The sequence below is a fragment of the Mauremys reevesii genome, linkage group 15, assembly GCF_016161935.1.
Source record: "Mauremys reevesii isolate NIE-2019 linkage group 15, ASM1616193v1, whole genome shotgun sequence".
Taxonomy (NCBI): domain Eukaryota; kingdom Metazoa; phylum Chordata; order Testudines; family Geoemydidae; genus Mauremys; species Mauremys reevesii.
The window spans coordinates 39,048,140-39,069,181 of NC_052637.1; the positions used below are offsets into that span (position 1 = coordinate 39,048,140).

Below are 21,042 nucleotides of genomic sequence, written 5' to 3' on the forward strand. Positions count from 1 at the left end.
CAAAACAGACATGTGCCGCTGGAGATTGGTGCCGCTGGAGATTGGTGCTGCTGGAGCTAACCAACTTGCTAAGATGCAAACGAAATGAAGCAAGGTCAGGTAGGTCTGGTGTCTGGCTCAGTACAACTCTCAGAGAAGGCGGAGTCAGGGACCAGCGTGAGCCCAGCAGTCACTTCTCACAAGCGACTATCCCCCTGGCAGCAAGTCTCAGAGTTTGGGGCAACTGCCTGGGGCTCGTGTGTGGGTGTAAAGGTAGCAGTGTGCTGCAGGGGTTCTCCACCTTTTCCTAGCTGAGGCCCTACCACTCCATGGCGCACCGAAAAACTCCCTGGCCCACCTCTGCCACAACAACTGGTTTTCTGCATATCCAAGCCAGGGCAAGCGTTAGTGGGAAGCAAGCAGGGCAATTGCTCTGGGCCCCACGCCACAGGGGGCCCACAAATCCAACTTGTTTAGGCTTCGGCCTCAGGCAGTGGGGCTCAGGGCCCTGGGCTTCAGCGCCATGTGATGGGGGTTGGCTTTCTACCCTGGGCCCCAGCAAGTCTAATGCCAACCCTGCTTGGCGGATCCTCTGAAACCTGCTTGCGGACCCCTGGTTGAGAACCACTGGGGCTACGGCTGGAGCTTGTGCTCTGAGGCCCTCTCCCCTCGTTAGGATTCAGAGCCCAGGCCCCGCCCAAGCCTGAACATTTACACGACTCTCTTAAGCCCTGCAGCGCGAGCTAGAGTCAGTCGACCCAGACTCGCCGCCGCGGGTCTTTTGTTTGCAGTGTAGACGCACCCTCGGGCACTTAGGAGCAGGTCGAAAAAGTGAAAACCTATTTTTCCTATTTAAAAGCACGTTGACAATGCACTGAAATTTGTCAGTGACGTTTTCAATAAGGTTTTGGAGAAACTTTTATACAAAATAAAAATAAAACCCCAAGGCTGGAAAATGGTCACTAAATTTGAGTGCGTATTTATTCTTTACAAAAAATCCTTTCATTTGAAAGATTCCAACCAGTTCTATTATGGTGCCAAATGAGCAGCCTTTCCCGCCTCTTGCTGTATGTGAGTATATGGAAACTCTTACCGGCACTGACAGTGTTAAAATCTTGCATGTCATGGAGGAGTTTGTCAATGGCAGGGCTGGATCTGGAATACAGCCCATGGCGACTGATGCCCAGGTGGAATTGGAGCCAGCTTGCTTCCCGCCCAAGCTGCAGCAGTGAGTCCGGAGAAGTTAGGTTGAGCTCCTCTCTGGAAAGCTTATGTCTCCTGAAAAACATTACGTTATACGATGAAAAGGGCATGTCACTGAATGTGAATCTTTAGTGCAGGCTGCTGGTTTTCAAAGAGCTGGGAAAACGCTATTAACCGACAGTTCCACGCGATACAGAGCTTTCCAGCCAGAGATCGCAAATTGCCTTACGAGAGTGGGTAAGGATTATGATCTTGATTTTACAGGTGGGGAAACTGAGGCACAGAGCGAGCAAGAGTGCCTTGTCAAAGGTTGCCCAGGAAGACTGTGACAAGTTGGAACCAGAGCCCAGGCCTCCTAAGTCATGTCTTCACCATGTGACCATTATTCCTAAGGTGGTGTTCTCCGTGCAAAACCAAAGAGAGCAAAAATATTCTGTCCATTACCTTTTTAGGGTTATACTGGCGTAGTAGCTAGGGACCCCTGCTGGAGTTCCAGGCAAGCTAACAGCCAGACAGCCTCTGCCTCACAAGCTAGGATTGAGACAATACACAAGAGGAAAATAAACAGACAAATGGGGGAGGAAGGACGAGATACCAGCAGAAGTTTTCCTAGTTTTACAATAGCTTCCCACTGGAGCTGCTGGGGCAGCAGTCTGAAAGGTCCGGCTGGTGGGCCAACAGAGTGGGATCTTCTGATAGTCTGTTCAATGAAACTCTTAGGGGGTTGGAAGGCAGGGAGGGAAGGAGAGGCCATAGAAGGGCCTTACTCATACAGAGATGCCTGCAAAATGAAAAGCAAACTGAACAAAGGAGAGAAAAGGCCAGGGTGGGCAGAAGCTGCGTCTGCTGAATGTTAATGGGCAAACTGGGGATAACAGGGGCACTTCCCTAGCACACTGGGGTGTCGTAAGGTTAAATCCATGAAAGATTGCGAGGCCCTTGGGTACTGTAGTGATGGGGGCAGTCAAGTGCCTAAGAGAGTCATTTTGAAAAGGGCACGTTTCAGAGACTAGCATCATAGGACTGGAAGGGACCTAGAGTCTTGCACTCATGGGAGGGCTAAGTATTAGACCATCCCTGGCAGGTCTTTGTCTAACCTGCTCTTAAAAACCTCCAGTGACGGGGAGATTCCACGACCTCCCTAGGCAGTTTATTCCAGTGCTTAACCACCCTGACAGGAAGTTTTTCCTAATGTCCATCCTAAACCTCCCTTGCTGCAATTGAAGCCCATTGCTTCTTGTCCTGTCCTCAGAGGTTGAGGAGAACAATTTTTCTCCCTTGTCCTTGTAACACCCTTTTATGTACTTGAAAACTGTTATCATGGCCCCTCTCAGTCGTCTTTTCTCCAGACTAAACAAACCCACATTTTTCAATCTTCCTTCAGAGCTCATGTTTTCTAGATTTTAACCATTTTTGTTGCTCTTCTCTGGACTTTCTCCAGTTTGTCCACATCTTTCCTGAAATGTGGCACCCAGAACTGGACACAATATTCCTAATCAGCGCAGAATAGAGCAGACAAATTACTTCTTGTGTCTCGCTTACAACACTCCTGCTAATACATCCCAGAATACGGTGTATTTTGCCATTGCCTTTTGCAATGATGTATTTGCAATTCCCCAGTCTAGCGGGGTTTGGGCTGGGTTGGCTTAGAGCTGGTGTGTGTTTAAATCAGAGCCCTGAGAGGCTGGGTGGTTTCAGTTCACAGGGGTTTGTGTGAACATTTATTTTGGTTACAATCTGCAGAATTTTTGTACTTCCCTTTCCCACCACGCCTGTCCAAAGTTTTATTTTGAAGGTTGGATTTTAAAAACGCCCCAAAATTCAAAGCCAAACTCAGTGGAAACAGCAGAGTCACAGCTGGTGTTGGATGGGAATCCTGGGGAACCACAGGTTTCACACGCCTTCAGGGCCAAGCCCTAAATCTGCCCAAGCTTGCTCAGATAAAGGATTCCCCTCCTCCCCTCGCCCTGATTCATCCGCATCAGCAAACCTGCTTTGAGTCACAGCTTTGTACCTTACCGGCCATGTTCTGCATGGGTTGGGGATTCATTGCAATCGTTTCTCAGGGGTCTAGTCATACCAAAGTACGTTAGGGCCAAGGCCAGTGGGAAACTTCTCTGGCTTAATTCATTAATGCCTGAAAAGCAGCCTGAGCTCTTCAGATGGCTGGTGCTAATCAAATGCCAAGCGCCTATTCTATTGTATACAGTTTCTTATACCAGGTTCATCTCCACAGCAGCTGAGTGCATTCCAGTAGTGGATGAATCAACAGGACTAACATCTGCCACACGTGGTTTATTCTCTGATCATGTCCCCAGGAGAGCATTGGTTGGCAAACACATCTTCTGTTTTGTGAAAAAGATTGGGATTTCAAAAAGTTTGTCTATGGGACAAAAAGCCCAACTTTCAATTATTTTTGTGGAATGAAATTCCTAAAAGCAACAACAAATTGTTTGAGGTCCATTGAAATGGCTCACTTTGATCATTTCTTTTTGATTTTTGGAACTTTAAAAAAAATTAAATTGGTTTTAATATAAAATAAATTAAGTGTCTAAACAATCATCTTTTCAAAATGAAAAATCAAACCTTGTTCTGGAAATGTCAGAATAGGCCATTTCAACATTTTCTAAAGGCTTTTCCAGTTTTTTTTTCCAAAATCATGTTTTGTTGCAATTGATGCGACATCATGACAAATTTTGGTTTAGTCTAAATGGTATTTTCCAATGAAAAACAGCTTCCTCAGAAGTTTTCTGACCAGCTCTATGCAGCAGAGTGTTTTATTTTGGTAGAGATTTAGTTTCTTGTCTATATTCCCACCCCACTAGATCATTGAGATTTCACCACTCCCCATATTGCTTCCCCTTTCACTGTCATAGTCCCTGCCCTACATGACCCTCAGATGGCGTAAGTGTGGCTGAAACGTCTCCTCATCTAACTGATTCTGCTCCAACCATTGGCCAGAGTGGAACGGGGAGGTGGTAAAATATAGTGAGCTCGAGTGTGAGCACAGAATTCTCACGGTGCAGGCACACGGCACGGAGAACTAATCCTAGATGGCATAGACAAGGGAAGTGAGGGCAAATTGGGAAAAGTCACCCAAGACTGTGAATGGCAGCTTTCCAAACTTCCAGTTTAAGCTCATTTGCTGGCTTTTGTATCCACAAAACAGAGCTCTTCCAGGGGATACAAAGGACTCACCCTTGCTAGAGCATATGTTCTTCTGCAGTGCCCCATAAAGAAGAGAAAATGGCACTTAAATAGTGTTTCTTTGCCATTGTTGAGTCGGAGCCTCTCAGAACATCTCGTAAAACATCTGCTCCCCCCCCCTCACCAGCGCACGAGGGAATTATAGATCTGGCTGTGGCGTGCCTCAGATCTTGTGACACGCACAGTAACTAACAGCCAATTTAATGAGGCTTTCAGAAACCTGTCATTCTAAACGCAGACCTTGAAAATGTAATCTCGCTGGAGAGCTGCGTCGCACAGTCAGAGGAGGGCTGGCCTTGCCTTAGACTGATGAGCTCTGCAAAGGCCCCCTTGTTAGCTCAGCCACACCGCTTTGGAGATTCCCTCTCCATCATCCCTTGCACACGCTCGCCATCGACACGTTCATTTAGTGAGTGAACGAAGGCAGTGCTGGCATGTGTGGTGATCAGGAAGTGACCCCAGCTACTCCAGGTTGCGTCCGGAGCTGTTCGACTCTCCTGGTCACATACCATCACCTCTGTTCCACCACAGTGCTCAAACCCCCTTCCTGCTTGAACCCTTCTCAGGCAAATCTCCCATGGGAGTCACCTGGAGTTTTGTCTGGGAGCAGACACAGACCATGCCTACATTTCCTTCCTGCTACACCCAGAGCAAGCTGCAGGACTGACCATATATTAACTGTCACACTGGTTAGGGACGCCATAGTCGTAGCACCGCCGCGCATTTGCTGGGTTTAGGCTAGTTCCTGCTGGTGGGTGGCTCTCAGTGTCATTAAAACCCAAAGCACAGCTGTGAGAGGCCCAACAGTGGAACAGGAGGTGGCCTGCCAGAGCTGTGCAAGGGTTTTACACAGCATCTGTCCCCTGACCGCCTGGGTGTTACCCACCTCTAGCCCCCACCATTGCTACTCATCACAATCAGTGCAGAAATAGCGCTGCTAGGTTTCCCCTGCCATTTTCTGTGTTGTTTACTGAGCCAAGCTCAGAAGCAGGAATGTGCAGGAAATCCACCCTGAGATGGTGCACGGAGACCTGGGGAGAGCAGTGCTGGTTTAATACTGTGCCACGTGGTTAATAGCTTCTTCCTGAGGGGACAGTCAGCAGGAAGGGGCTAGGGAGTGAATTCCCCTGAAGTGTTCTCAGCTAATTGCTCTGTCAGGGATAGGAGGGCTTGGCTTCTCCGTCTCTTCCATTGACGGAAAGGGGTTCACGTTTGCTCCCCAGAACCTACAGACCTCTCTATGTCTGCCCAGAGCACAGGGGGTCTGTTGGCGAATGAGGGTCTCCCTGGGGAGGACCTGTGCCTCTTTACTGGCTTTGAGCCCCCATAATCTCCTACCAAGACCTGGGGAACAGGACTCCACACTAGGGACCCCTCCTTCCCCCCACACCAGCCCTTAAAGAGAATCCCGGAGACCAGAAGGAATTCTGCTTAGAGGTCGATACAACCTGCAGCTGCATTCGATTTTAAGTGGATTCCTCTCGTGGGGTGGTTGCTCTGAGTGACGGGGCACGTGCAAAGTTAAAATCGTTCTCTTACATTTACGGCTTGACCCCGGCCTGCCTCCTGCTGTCTCTGGCTTGCATCCTACCCAAAGTGTGGGTGCTCTGGCCCCAGGTGAGGGCTCGCTGCAGGGACAGGGCAGGAGCAGGTGTGGGGAGCTGACCACTTTCCTTCCTCATGGAGAAAGGGTGTAAAATGCATAGACAAGATGTGTGCTCCTCTTTTACCCATCCCCCACCTCTCATGGGCAGTCACTGGCCCAGTAACTTCACTGCGTTTGTTCGTGCAAACGACAGCTTAGTGCCTAGGCTAATCATTGAGCCAGGGGGCATTCAACAGCTTACGCCTGAAATGTAAGTAACCCTGGACTTTTTGATCTGGGTCAGCATACTCCGAAGCCAGGCCAGTGACACCGTGGCATGCTGCTTTCCTCGGTCCCGGCAGGAAAAATGAACATTCCACACGTTCACTGGAAAGCCTGCCAGGTCCTAAAAGCAGGAGAGCCAACCTCTGCTAAGTAAATGAATGAGGAGAGAAGGGGAAAAGTAGGCCCGTGACAAACCCCAAATGGTCAGCAAACTCCCTCTTACAGCAGCCAGGCTCAGGCATCTGAGGGCCCTTTAACTAGAATCATTGGGGAACTAGCCAAGGTGGGTGGGGGCAAAGGAAAGAGTCCTGGAGTGTGGTGCTTTGTTTCTGGGCAGTATTTTCAGCGGCAGGGCTCAAGTGCTTGGCAAAGGAGGGTGCGAATGTACGAGGGACGATTAGTTTGGCTGCCTGCCTTCTGTTTCTACCTTTCTGCTCTGTGATTCCAGCTCATCTGCCCATCTAATCTTAGGGTTTGATACTGTTCGCCACCACTGTAGTCTCTGAATCCCCCAAACGCCATTGGCAATTTGTGGCTCAATTTTCCCATCTGTAAAATGGGGGTAACCGTTCCTCCGTCTCAGGGGTGTTGTGAAGCTGAATGCCGACAGGTTAGTAAAGTCTTTCAAGGCCCTCAGCTGGAACACTCCCTATCACAGCGACGTATTATTAATGGAGTCTATTTCTAAGTCCAGTGAAGAACAGCAGGCTAAAGTGTGCGCGATTCAGTCTGTTCTGGCACTGTGCCAAGCCCAGGAAGAGGCCAAACGATGGTGATGAATATGTGCTGGTGTGCTGGAAAAACGATGCAAGTGCTCTTCATCTCATCTTAGCCCTGCAGTCCTAGCATCCTTGTCATCCTATCGGCGGATGTTTCTGCTGCAGCTTGTCTGGAAGCGGTGCCTGCAAGGGGGTGATTATGTCACACAAGAGCTCCCCAGGAGTAACTATGTGCCAGGCAGATGGTTGCTTTTTCGCAAAGGCTGGTTAGTCAGAGAAAGTTGGCGATACAGGGCCAGACTGTGAGCATCTGAGGTCAATCAGGATAGCTCCCCTCACGGCAGGCTGCTTAAACCCGCTGAAGCTCTGGCCTGGAATGAGACGGGCTCAAGGACAGGCAAGCGCTTGACCTTGGATTGCCTGGTGAGGAGGGTCCAAGTGGGAAGGTCCCAGAGGCTGCTCCTGGGGCCATTCGGTAACTGGCCAGGCAGCTGGACTCAGATGCAACAGAGGCGGTTGGCTTGGGGGGTAACACAGACGTACCCCCAAGAAAATGTGTTCCAAGGGCACCAGAAACGGGGGCAGCCCCACCGAGCTCCGTTGTTATTGCAGAGCAGGGCGAGCTCGTCCCTAAGGAGAGCAAATGCAGTCAGTCACGCCCTCGCTCCTCGGGGCTGGTGTCTGCTCTGCGCCCTGGGATCTGAATGGTGCAGTGCCAGAAATGACCTGCACCGCTCGGTTGATTTAAAGCTGTTATTAACCCAGACAAAGGAGACGTGGTGACATGTATTTGCAGTAACTAAAGCTTATTGCATTACTGCAAACAGCTGGAAGGCTGCCTGAACTGGGCGATCTACTGGTGCAGGGAATTCCCAGCAGGCTAGAGACAGTGTAGCCAGCTCTGTCACCCCTGCCTGCCCCACTTGGCGCAGGGTGTGTGTTGGGGCCTGGGTTGGTGGAATGGCCCCTGTGGGCATGTCTACACTGCACTGTAGGGCTGGCTGTGGGACCCGGGCTTGTGGACTGGATGTTTCCAAGCCCAACTTTGTGTGTCCACACCGCATGGTAAACGTAGGTTAACAGTTGCTGGCCCCAAGTCTCAGAGCTGTGCTAACGTCAATACGGAACTATGCAGCTCCTCTGACTCAGGTCTGCAGCTCGAGCAAGCTGAGTGCTTGCTGATCAGGCGCAATACAGGCAGAATTGTGTGTGGACAGAAGTGGGGTCAAACCTGAGTCAAAGCCTGGCTTTAGTCAGCGGTGTAGACATATGGAACCAAACCCAGCCTGGCTGCTCCAGGACTGGGGGAGTGCAAAGGCAGTTGGGTGCTGTGCTGAACGTAGCTCAGACAGGTCTCAGGATCTGGCCCTAGGGCCCTACTACACAACGCTAGGCCTTACTATTTCCCCTGGCACACAGCAGGATTTCAGATGAGCAGGGCCAGTGCAAGGATGTTTCGCGCCCTAGGCGGAACTTCCACCTTGCGCCCGCCCTCCCCCCTCTGCCCCCACTCTGAGGCACCCCCACACGGCAGCTCCCCCCATCCGCCCTGAGGCGCCCTCCCTTGTGGCAGCTCCCCCCCCCCGCTCTGCCCTGAGGCACCCCCCTGCCCCAGCTTGCCCCTGCTCCTCCCACGAGCACCCTGAGCACACCGTCGCTGCTTCACTTCTCCCACCTGCCAGGCTTGCAGCACCTAAGCTGATTGGCGCTGTAAGCCTGGGAGGCGGGAGAAGTGAAGCAGCCACCGCGTGCTCGGGGAGGAGGCGGGGCAGGGGTAAGCTGGGGCGGGGAGTTCCCCTGAGTGCCGCCCTCCCCGTGCTCCCCTGCCCCAGCTCCCTCTGCCTAAATGCCAGCGGCGACCGGGGCGGCTGAAGATCCAGCCGCCGCGGTTGCTGCCGAAGAAAATGGCGCCCCCCCAAATCCTAGTGCCCTAGGCGACTGCCTAGGTCGCCTAAATGGTTGCACCGGCCCTACAGATGAGTTACACAGAGCTCTGTATGAAACTCTTTCTTAAGGACCAGAGCTGTACCTTGGGGCTTGGGTAACTGGTGTTTGTTTTCATGTTGGTTGCATGCTTTTTAAAAGGGCGAGGAAGGCATTTAGGAGGCCAAATAACACAAGATCAGGGCCTTCCATGACAGTGGACTCCAGGTCAGGACTTAGGGAGACCCTGAGAGGTGATGGTAGGCAGCCCAGTCTAGAGAGATCAACCAAGCTGGAGAGGTAAGGTCGTGTCTGAGTCCAGAAGCCTCCGTGAAATAATCTTTTTATATTAATTACAATCAAACCTTGTCTCTTTTATTCCGTGTGAACCACCACAGTTGTTTTTGCCCCCACGGTGTTTAAGGTCCTGGATAGTAAAAAAAGTTCATATCAATGTAACGTGTTAATGTAGTGCTGTGAAACACCGTGACAGTACCAGCTTTCACATTATTTCTGCCCTAGCATATATGATAACTCTATGAAGCAAATTGACAGCACTACATTGATTTAATGGTATAAAAGACAATTACCGGAACCTGGACCCTCCTTGGTAAGCAGAGCGGAGCAGCACTCCTGGGTTTCATAGCAAAACTGGGGGAGATCGGGGGTGGGGGGGATTGCTCCCTTTCATTAGCATTTTATTTGCAGCTTTGGGCCAATCCTTGCTAAACTGCAGTGAAATTAACTGGCTAGTGGCGGGGCCATTGGAGGAGGGAGCACTGGCTGTTCATTAATAGCAGCAGAGCCGCAGACAGCATATACAGTCCTGATAAAGGGAACGCAGCCTCTCCAGCCCAGCTTGCATTGAAGTGCCAGGGTAGATCAGTGAAAGAGAGCAGGAGCCTGCAGCTGATAACAAGTGGTTCATTAACAAAGAAGGGCACTGGCTGGGACTGGACACTTTAGAAGAGGAAAGCTCCAAGTTAATCCAGGCCCTTAACAAAACACACACTGTTGGGCAATACAAAAGCTGAAAAGAAACTTGCCTCTGACAAGGAGCTTTATTTTCTGGATTCCCGACATAAACAAAACTAAAGGCATCGAAGCAACGGAGGTCGAATGCCTGAGTCAGCGGCGTTCAAAGCGGTCGGAACAAAACGACATGCTGTGGGAGAGGAAACCCAGAAGGCTCTCGCTGTATGTGGGGCTGCGCTCACTGATCTACACCTGGCAACCACTGTGCAGCGCCCCCCCGGTGCCCTGCAGCAGGCAGGCGGCTGTGCACTCAGACTGGATGGCACCTGCAGACTTCAGCCAGGCTGATCCTGACCTGCAGCTGTGGCCGAAGGGTGTGGGGATGAGAAGCGACACTGGAAGCTGCTCCTTTCCCCTAAACTGTAACTAAATAATTCACTAGGGGTCACTGCTGGATACACATGGTGCAGCAACGTGCAAAGAGGCTGGTGTTTTCCACTGGGCCCTGAGGAATTGAGTATGCTGGAGTAGATGGACCAATGGTCTGGCCTGGCCTGGCAAATTCTCGGGACCACATGCCGCCTTCTTTAGTGGGCGCATCTCCCAGTAACATCATCACTCCACTGCTCTCCTCCAGCCTTCCCACCTGCATCAGCTGGGTTCTGCGTACCTCCTGGAGCAGGATTCAGCTCACAGTTTCTCAAAGGCACATCTGTGCGGCTTTCTTCCATGCAATGGTCAAAGCCCCACGTGCTCCGTAGCAAGTTGGACTGACATTCGGGAGCAACCAGTGGAGATTCACCCTGGGAATAAATGTGAACAGTCCCCGGGCCTCTCAATCCAGCACTTTAGAAGAGTTGAATAAAGAGGAAGTGTTAAATCAGGGCACTTGGAACGGGGCTGGGACCTGCAATTCTGCTTTGGGAGGTGGTTGATGATAGTATGGGGCTCACCCCTTCCCTGCCTCCCTCTGACGGTCACAAGGTCGCAGACGATAGGAGTTTGGAGGTTTCTGGAGCACACAACTGTGGCACCGAATAGACAAGGGGACTGGTGAATGCTGACATTGACCACCAGTTAGGCACTGTACAATGGAAGCCATTTGCAGAGCATAACAACAACAACTTTATTGAACCCACTAACTTACAGGCACTACTGCATATTCCTATGTGCTAGCAGATGAGATTTTTTTCCCATTAACCAGCTTCAGTTATACAGACGTCTCTCTTTTACAGAGCAGTCCCGTAACACCCCCTGCCAAGGCGGGGCCAGAAGTTAATCAGTATTTGGGGTGAGCCGACTTCCTACCGGAGGCATAAACTAAATGGATAAAATGCTCTACTTTGGTTGCATTACAGAATCAATGGACAGGTCACACCTAGTATAAAAAGCCCCTTTCCAGAAGCTGCCTGGGCTGAGCCCAAATGTATATTCCATTTGCCCTTTAGTGCCCCAGGAGGGAGGCGGGTGTGAGTTAATTCAGTCTGAGCATGGTCTCAGAAGGCTTCCCATGTTTATGAGAACTATATATTTTATTTCAAAGTGAGTGAGGAATAATCAATACACACTCCCCCAAAAGAATAAGCGACAAAGCTAAGTCAAACAAGGGCAAGCGACTGCCTGGGCAGCACGGATTCGCTCCTGGCTGGGTAATAAATAAACGTCATAACCAAAGGCAAACTACAATCATTTCTTCACCACAAACCAAATAAGCTGCAAAGTGAAGGGGGTAGACTTATTACCAAATCGTAGGACCTGTGCCCCGGGTTAGAAGGCAGCAGAATAATGGGAGTGTTGCTGTAAGCAGCCAGCATTTAGTGTTATGGGCTTTTGTTGGTGATGTAGGGTGTCATCAAATCAGCTATGTGATCTGATTCTGTTTAAAGTTCCCACAATGCACTTGCTCCGGGAACATCCATCTTAGTTTCAAATTTCTAATATATTCCCGACACGTTGCCCGGCTTTTAAAAATGTAATCTCTCTGCGGAGCACAATAGAGATTTGCATTGCTCCAGAACCTATGCAGATTATAGATAGTTCCTATATAGACCCTACATGTCAGACATGCACATATCTGCCATAATAGCTAAATTGGTGTTCACTCTGAGCATCTAACTTGCAGCCTACTGTTATTGTTAAGGATCAGAGGGGTAGCTGTGTTAGTCTGGCTCTGTAAAAAGCAACAGAGAGGCCTGTGGCACCTTATAGACTAACAGAAGTATTGGCGCATAAGCTTTCGTGGGTGAATACCCACTTCATCAGACATCTGACGAAGTGGGTATTCACCCACGAAAGCTTATGCTTCAATACTTCTGTTAGTCTATAAGGTGCCACAGGCCTCTCTGTTGCTTGTTATTGTTAAGGTGCTGCTATAACAAGATAGTGTCTTGGTTGAGATTATTCCCAAAGCAAATTCCAAATCAATGGCCAGTCACAGGAACGGCAGCATAACCTGATAATGCTTAAATGGTTTTTACTTAGTTACCCTCAACTATATTTCTCCAGCTTTTGTTGTGAATAGGTACAGCCACCTCACTGCCTTGAGTGCCCGGTTTGCTCAGCCATGTAAACGTACTGTGCAAAGGTATTAAAAGGCACAGGTCCCAGCAGCTCCTAGTTTGTTCTACACAATCACAACACAGCAGGCTGTTTGCAGCGGGTAAGTGCCAGGCACATCGGCGGTTAAAAACTAAACGGTGCTCAAGCATTTCCAAGGTGCCTCTTCACACCTTGACTTCAATGGGCACTGGAGATGCTCAGCTCCCCTGCAAACTGGGTCTTAGGTGTCTCAAACTGGGCATCACATAATGGAGGTATCCAAATGACAGGCCACTGATGAAAATGTGGGTTTAACTGACATGCCCGAGGGCAGCAGTGGCGAATCCAGGACTCTCAGAAACTAGCATTGCTAAGTAAATATTTATTGATATCACTACAGTATAGTTCACTGGCCTGCATAGCGCTGGACTAGTCTGTTAACTAGCACAGAAAATGCTTCAGGCTGCTTCTCTAGTCTAATCAGGTTCTGCCACGCTCATCCTCGTGATATCTGAGCACTGTCCACTAAGGCACTGAACAATGTGACTAGCATATGCCAGGTGTTGTTTACCACTTGAAAAAAATAAAGAAGGTCTCACCAGCACACTGCCGCGTTTCCAGGCTGAAGAGTACTGTGCTGTGCCATGGTTAATGCCTCTCTTTGAGAATCTTTTTTCTACTTAAGATACATATCTGGCCCCCATTACCATGGTCTCTGGAGTCTGGGAATCTTTCCCAGTGTGATAGAAAAGTGGCATGATCACCAGTTTATAGAGGGGTAACTGAGGCACACAGTGCCTCAGGCTCAGATTTCTAAAGGTATTTAGATGTTGCTGTGCTTGCAAGGCCTAACTGATTCAGGAGCCTAAATCTCCTTTTCAAAAGGGATTTAGATTCTTCTGTGCCAAAATCCCATCAACGGGATTTAGGCTCCTAAGTGCTAAAGCTCTTTTGCAAATGAGCTTTAGCTTCCTATATCAGTTAGGCCTTGCAACACCTAAATACCTTCAGCAATCTAGCCTAAGTGACATGGCCACACAGGAAGTATGTGGACTTGACCCCAGGTCTCACAAGTCTGATGCTAATGCCCTAACCACTGGACAAGACTTCCTCTCATGTCTGTTTTCTGTTCTTTAAACTTGAGCTCTAGCTCTGGTTTACACCAATAGTTGCGCCAATTGCCCCTGAGTTTCTTTCTCATCCACTCTGAGCGTAGCATTCTGCCAGTGCTGTCTTCATCATATTTTCTCATCTATTCTACTGACACATGTGGTCAGACTCCGGTGTTGCTCATACCAGCGTAAATCCTCCATAGACTTCAACAAAGTTCAATTCTGGAATGAATGAGATCGGAATCAAACTATGTCTCTTGCCTGTGTTTATCTGGAGGAAGCGAGCCTGATTTTCCACTGCAATGCAATGCTCCGTTGTTACATCAGTGTAATGCTGAAGTAATGAAGTGGAGAATCAGGCCCAGTATAGGGATGAGGGCAGCACATAGGCCACAGCTGTGTACATATTTAGCTGGGCGTTTACAAGATGTGATATACAATGACATGGAGTGGTACCCGTATGCAGCGCAAAGGAGAAAGACTGGGAGTTCCTTTTATTTCAGTTCGCTATAGAACAATGTCAGCCTTGGTGTTCCAGAGGACATGCTCTGTGACCTTTCGTGCAGTGTCTGACTGTGCACAAGGAGCAATATATTTCCCCCCCAAAGCCTCTTCAGCAGAACTTGGTGGTTGAAACTTAATTAACTGCTTTACAAGTAAACCAGGGCAGAAATATGTTGATCTCTGCTGAAGTGAATTTAAATCCAACAGCAAAGTGATCCCTTGTACAAGAGCCTCAAGATCCAGCCACACACTGCACATCCTGGCATTTACATGGATGCTCTGTGGAGCGTCCTTTATCCCAGCAAGGGCCACAGCTGCAGGAAAAGTGCATGGAATGCAGTTTCAGCCTCCCTTTGCCCCAACAAAAGAAAGTGCATTGAGTATCCACCAGGGGGAAGACAATAGGATCCTTCCCTCATCCCCTAATCAACACGTCATTTACACTTGGTAAAGCAACCCACATCCTTTAATGTATTTATACCTTCTCCTGTATCTTTTATGTCATACAGCCTTACCAAGACAAAAAAACCCTTCAAAAACAGACTCCAACAAGAAACTGCAGAACTGGAATTAACTTGCAAACTGGACACCATCAAATTAGGCCTCAATAAAGACTGGAAGTGGATGGGTCATTACAAAAACTAATTTCCCCCTACTGTTACTCACACCTTCTTGTCAACTGTTTGAAATGGGCCACCCTCATTACCACTACAAAAGTGATTTTTTTCTCCCTTGGTATCCTACTGTCAATTGAATTGTCTCGTTAGCACTCACCCCCCCCCAACACCCGTTGTTTTTAAAGCAGTGATTTGAAGAGGGTGCTTGGGGGACAAGGACTGGGGAGTTGGTGGTGAGACAAGGGTGCAGCATGAACGTGTGAGGACTGTCCTTTGGTTCTGTGTTTGTACAGCTCCTAGCGCAACGGGGTCCTGGTCCATGCCTTGGGCTCCTAGGTGCTATGGTAATACACACGAAAAATAATAATATGCCAAGCATGAGATGGGGACGTGTTGGAGCAGTATGGAGACGTGAGCGGGGAGGACATCGGAAGGGAGAGGCGAAGTAGAAGGAAACGAGCACAGAGATAGAGACAGCTGAGATTAGGCAGGGCCTGGAAGGATAAGGCTCCTGAGTATGAAACAGCAAAAGGCCAGAGCCGGTGAAGGGAGCCAAGCACTAACTCTTGTTTTCTGCAGCTCAGACACCAGCCCCTAGCATTGCCCAGGGCCCACACTCACAAGGCATCACTGCGTGAAGTGAGCTTGTGCTGAGACAGCGGTGATGCCAATACACAGGGAAAGGCCAATATAACCTGAAGCACCGTGGGAGTGAGAGGTGCCCCACTACGACATCACTGACCAAGGGGCTCAATGTCAGTGTTGACCTATACCTCCAGCAGAACTCCGGGGGTATACAGTACCTGAGATGCCATTCAATGTCACATGTTGCCATGAGTGGGATTGCACAGGGTGAAAGGCTGTGTTGCATCTCCCCCAACTGGTGACATCTCCTGGTATCTAATGCACTGCACACCATGCAGGAATTTAAAACACAGGATAAGGCTAAGGCTTATTGTAAGCCTAGAACAAAAAGTGAATGAAATGAACACTCCATTAGGTGAACTAATCCATCCCTCTGCCAACACAAGACTCTCCCCTACAGGGTATTTTCTACTCCTTTGTCCTGTCTAATTTTAGGTCTCAGACCTATGCAGGCGCTCATATGGCCCTCAGCACTGTTGTATGTGAGTGTGATTCAGCGGGACGTCTACTGCCCGAGAGATTATTCCAGTGTTTAATGTATGCACTAACATCCAGAGACTTACAGATGTCTGCACGTAAAAGCAGAGTTGGCTGGAAAACACACTCAAAAAAACCTCCATGACTCTGTTTCCATTTTTCATCAACATTGAAATGTTCTGATCAGCTCTGATGGCAAGTTAGGGCGCAACACAACCCCAGTCTGATAGATCTGATCTGCACACAGGACGGACTTCTTTAAGAAGATGGCATCTTTTCAACCACCATTCAAACCGCCTAGCTCAAAGCCAGGGGTGGCTCTAGACATTTCGCCGCCCCAAGCAGGGCGGCATGGCACGAGGGGGCGCTCTGCCGGTCGCCGGTCCCGCAGTCCTGCAGACGTGCCTGCGGAGGGTCCGCTGGTCCCGCGGCTCCACTGAAGCCGCGCGGAACCAGCGGACCCGCCGCAGGGACGCCTGCGGAAGGTCCACTGGAGCCGCCCGCCGCCCTCCTGGCAACCGGCAGAGCGCCTCCTGCGGCATGCCGCCCCAAGCACGCACTTGGCGTGCTAGGGTCTGGAGCCGCCCCTGCTCAAAGCACATTGTTGTGGCACTTACGAAAGAATCTGGGACTGGGCATAAAGCTACCCTGAAAAGCAAGCAAGCGATAGTATTTGCACAAAGAGGCCGGGCTTGAAATGTTCAAGAATGGTGCCGGCCCAGAATTTTAAAGGTATTCAGAGGTTGCTGCACTCAGCATTGCAATGCCTACCTGATTTAGGTGCCTACATCTCACTTCCAAAAGTAAATGAGGCACTTAGGAATCTAAACATCATCTACTGTCAATGGGATTTTGGCTCCTAAATCCCTTTTGAAAATGAGTCTCCTAAATCACTTAGGTGCTGCAACATTGAGCCTAAATGCCTGAATTAAATTAGTTAATGCCTAAATACATTTAAAAAGCGGAGCCTGTGTTCAAAGTTATTTATCTAGTTAGTCGCTCTAACAATCGATGCCCTGCATGACTTCTACAGCTTCAGGTCTTTGATTTGCTTCCCCCTCCGCCCGGGTTTTACACCTAATGACACTGAATGTTTTTCTTGATCTGGTATGTCCATCTTGTGCATGAATTTATTTTTGTTGTGTGTTTACATTTTATATAACAACAATAAAAATAAAATAACAAAAGCTGAGCCTAACTGATTTAGGACCCTAAGTGCCTTTGTCAAAAGTGACACAGTGGGATTATCAAATTTGCCTAAATGAGTTAGGTGCCTAAGTGCCATTGGTTTTCAATAGGCGTTGGGTATCTAACATATTTATGTCCTTCTGTGTTCTCTCTCTTAGGCATGTCCTCAAACATATTTAGGTGCCTAACTCCCATTGTAATCAACAGGTGCTTAAATAACTTTGAGGATCTGGGCCTTAGGAGCCTAAATCTTATTGAAAATTAATGGGACTTCAGTACCTAAAGCACTTTTGAAAATGGGACGAAGGCTCCAAAGCTGCATAGGCACTTTTGAAAAATGTCACTCTATGTATGCAAGCCCCGTGTGTTTGCCAAATGGAGCAAGCCCAGGTGAGTCCACAGTGTTGGAGGTGCCAGGACTGGCGTGAATACCTGGGTCATCTGTTAGGCTGAGGGTCTGTCTCTGGACCCATGTGATCACCATTGCAGCAGGAGGCTGTGTTTGCAATGGAACTGTAGGCCTGACACCTACCCGAGGCCGGGGGCTGGCCTGACCAGACCAGGTGAGGGAGATTGCACAGAAGCTAAGAAACTCTCAAACTCGCCACTCAAAGGTGGGGCTAGAAACTGTCATTCTGGGCATGATCTTGGGCCAAATTCAGCCTGACTCTCGTTGACCGACAGAAAACAAACGCTTTGGGGAAATCTAATCTCTGGCCCAGGACCGGTTAGTTACGACAAACTGGCTGTTGTAATGTGCAGGATTGGGACTATATCTGTACAAGTGATGAATTCAGTGTGAGGTTCTGAACCCTATAGGGCTGGGGCAGGCTGCACACTGTTTGCCGCTAGGCTGGGTTGAAAATTCCAAAGGCTGGTGACAAAAGAATAACCATAGAGGGGATTTGGCTCTTAAGTACCCAATTGTTGGGTACTAGTTCATGCTTGACAAAGGCCTGGTCCCTGTCCAGAAGAACTGGTTTAGCAGGGACCAAGTCACCCTGGTAACAGTCACCTGAGAGGGGTTTGTGTTCATATGGGGAACCTGGCAAGGGTGTCACCTGACATGGGAGGGTAGGGGGCTGAAGATTTTAAAAGGGTAGCGGCTGATCTGCTAACTTGGGGGTCCATATTCTCCAGGCCAGGAGGGCGAGGTTGCAGCCTGATATGGGCAGGGCCCTCCTGCCCTATTGCTGATCCCAGAGGGCCTGGAGGACTCTGGCCAATCCATGAGACTCAGACTCCAGCCCAAAGAGTGGTGAGGAAACTGAGGCAGGGCCATGCGTTTAGTGTTTATAGTTTCGTCTGATCTGTACTCTTCTGTGTTTTAAATATAAAAGAGCATAAAGATGTTAGACTGGGCAAAGCGTGTGTGTGCTGACTGCTTCACAACCACTGCTTGCCCCTGAGAGAGTTCAACTGGAAACCAGCAGCGTTGCACCGGTGGGGTGGAGTTCTGGACGAAGGGTGTGTTTAAGTGCTGGGGAAGCTGAAAGGTCAGTGCTGCACCCAGAGGGGCTAGGTGGGTGGAGAACGAGTTCCAACACCCTGAGAGTGCATGCAGGGACCCCAAGAATGAGGCAGTAGCTGGACTCCATTCAAGCTCCAGGAGCTCGAAACACCCCATGGAAAGCAGAGCGCAAAGGTCTGGATTCCCCTCGCAGCAGACCTAGTGGGTGGAAGGAAGTGGTGCTTGCTAGGATCTATGTAGTAGTGTGCAAAGAGTTTTCAAACACTGTTGCAAGGGTGTGTGCTTTTGCTCTTAAAGTGTAAAGTAGGAGCAGGTTTGGCGTTTATCTTGGGTATAAATAAGATAGCAAGCATGACTTATGAGCAGCTTCGGAGCTTGTGTCTCTCCAGCACAGGAACTGTTAAATAAGCTGAACTGGGTGTTGGTTTTGTGCTAAGGATAATCATTCACTGAGCATTAGCTAAAGCAATTGACCGCCTTTCTCATGTGATCTTCTTTGGGCTGAACATCTTAGGACTGGGTAGCATGACATAGAATAAGCTGCATCTCTCTAGGGAGCATCTATGAATGATTTTCACTCCCCAGCTGAGTGGCTCCCATTTAAGCCACCTGACTGGCATTCTCCAGAATACCAGGTCCCCCCTTAGCCGCTGCCAGAAACTGGTCTCCTGCCCCACGACAAATTTGAGATGTTGAAATTTTTTCTCATCCTGAAGCAGGCCCCAAAACTGAAACCTCAAATTTCATGAACTGATAGTCTGAAAAAAAAAATCCCCTTGGGCCACTCGAAGCATTTTGTCTCAGTTTTGATCTTTCAACATTTTTAACTTTTATGTTTTAGTATAAATAAACTAACATTTCAAACCGAAAAGTCATTTCCAACAGGAAAACAAAATGTTTCATTTAGCCAATGTCGAACCAGGGCATTTTAACCAGATCAAAACTTTTTTTCCTCCCCAAGCATGGTCCAAATTTTGTAGTTTTGGCAAACCTGCCCCTTTCCTGGCAGCTGTTTCGGTGTCGATGAATCAGCATTTTCCGACGTAAAAATGGTTTGTTGGAAAATTCCCCACCAGCTCTCCTCACGCGCTCACTCAGCTCCTTCCCTGGACTTTCTCCTTCCCCAAGTCCTTGCTCACACCCCTTCTTCCTCCTCACAAACTGCTGTACACAGCACGCAGCGCAGACGGCTGCCAGTTACTCCCCCTGCCTTTCTCTGCACAACTGTCACTTCTGAAAGCCTGCCCGGCTGCGTTGCTGCAATTCCTTTCCAGCGGGGGCCAGGCTTTCTTGCTGTGACAGCAAGTTGGTGGGTGGAGGGGGAGGGCAGTAGCTTCCAATAGTCCAGAAAAACTGCGGACCACAGGAAAATAGTTGGGGCTGCAGTGATAACAAAGAGGCGGCGTCCTCAGGCTTCTGAGACGGGACCCAGAGCCACAGCATGAGCGAAAAGGTGTGTTGATGCAGCATCACATGGTGTATTGGCATATACCGTGGCAAGGGGCACTATTACAGGAAAGTGTGCCATGCAAGGACAAAAGGGCAAAATCAGCGCCAACATATGTGGGCACTCCCCTGATTAACTTCCCTGGGGCTTGCACCCACTGGGGCTGGAATTGGGCCCAGAGTATCTTGGAGGGAGGGAATGTGGTCTAATGGTTAGAACAGGGAAGTGCTTCTCCAGAAGTATCAGCAGTGAGCACACCAGGCATTATTTCCCACTCTGCCACTGACTTGGTCACTTCACCTCTTTCTGCCTCAGTCTGCCTGTGTGTAAACTGAGCAGACGGCCCACCAAAGGGGAGCGGGAGGCATTGTTAACGAATGTCTCTGCAGTGCTTTGAGATCCTTAGGGAAAAGGCTCCGTGGGAGCAGTCTCATCACACAGTTAGGATTCTGCTCAAGCACCATTTTAGTTTGTTTTCTGTATTAATCTCTGGAGTCAAATTTGTATAGCAGCCTGTTATTTTTATTTGATGCTGTTTAAACAACGACTCGGAAGGGCGAAAGGGGCACCTCTCTGTCACTAGCTAGGCGCGCTACAAGCATTCATACGTTTGCTCTCTGCTGCTGAATATTGTTATAACAAGGCACCTGGGCTTCTCTCCCACTGAAGTCAATGGGTCTGTTGCCATTGACTCCAGCGGGACAGCAGGATCGGGCCCTTATGGTAAGTGACAGGCTCGTTTATCTCCACTGTTACATCCCAGTGGTTATATAGATGTACAGTTTGCAGTGCTGACCCAGAGCAGAGTCACAAGCTCCCATTGATCTTCTGGATCCAAGATCATTTCTTGTTTAAAAAAAAAAAAAGGATGAAATTGTGACACGTAAGCTGCACGGTTTAGAGCGCGTGCTCCAACTAGATATGCAGGCAGGTCTGTGAGGATGATTTTGGCTGCCGTGCCAACATATGTCCCGCAGAAAAGTCAAGCAGAAAAATTGACCCTGTGGTTTAAAGGTTGCAGATAAGTAGCTAAACAAGCACAAGCCCTGCATTTACAAAGCTTATCGTCTCAGTGCGCTTTAGCACACAGCCCCCTCGCTGACACACATTTGTTTTGTACGGTGACTGTTTTTTTAGAAGAGGCAATTCCTTATTTTCATTGCTAGG

At 49.2% G+C, this 21,042-nt stretch overlaps 1 protein-coding gene across 1 annotated transcript in view; it reads right to left on the reverse strand.

The window, feature by feature from the left end:
• The window catches only part of FAM20A (FAM20A golgi associated secretory pathway pseudokinase), a 43,148-nt gene that overhangs the window by 19,728 nt on the left and 2,378 nt on the right, over positions 1 to 21,042 (reverse strand). Inside the window, 1 exon segment of the mRNA XM_039500457.1 lies at positions 1,073 to 1,257. Within this exon segment, the coding sequence (XP_039356391.1) occupies positions 1,073 to 1,257 (185 nt within the window).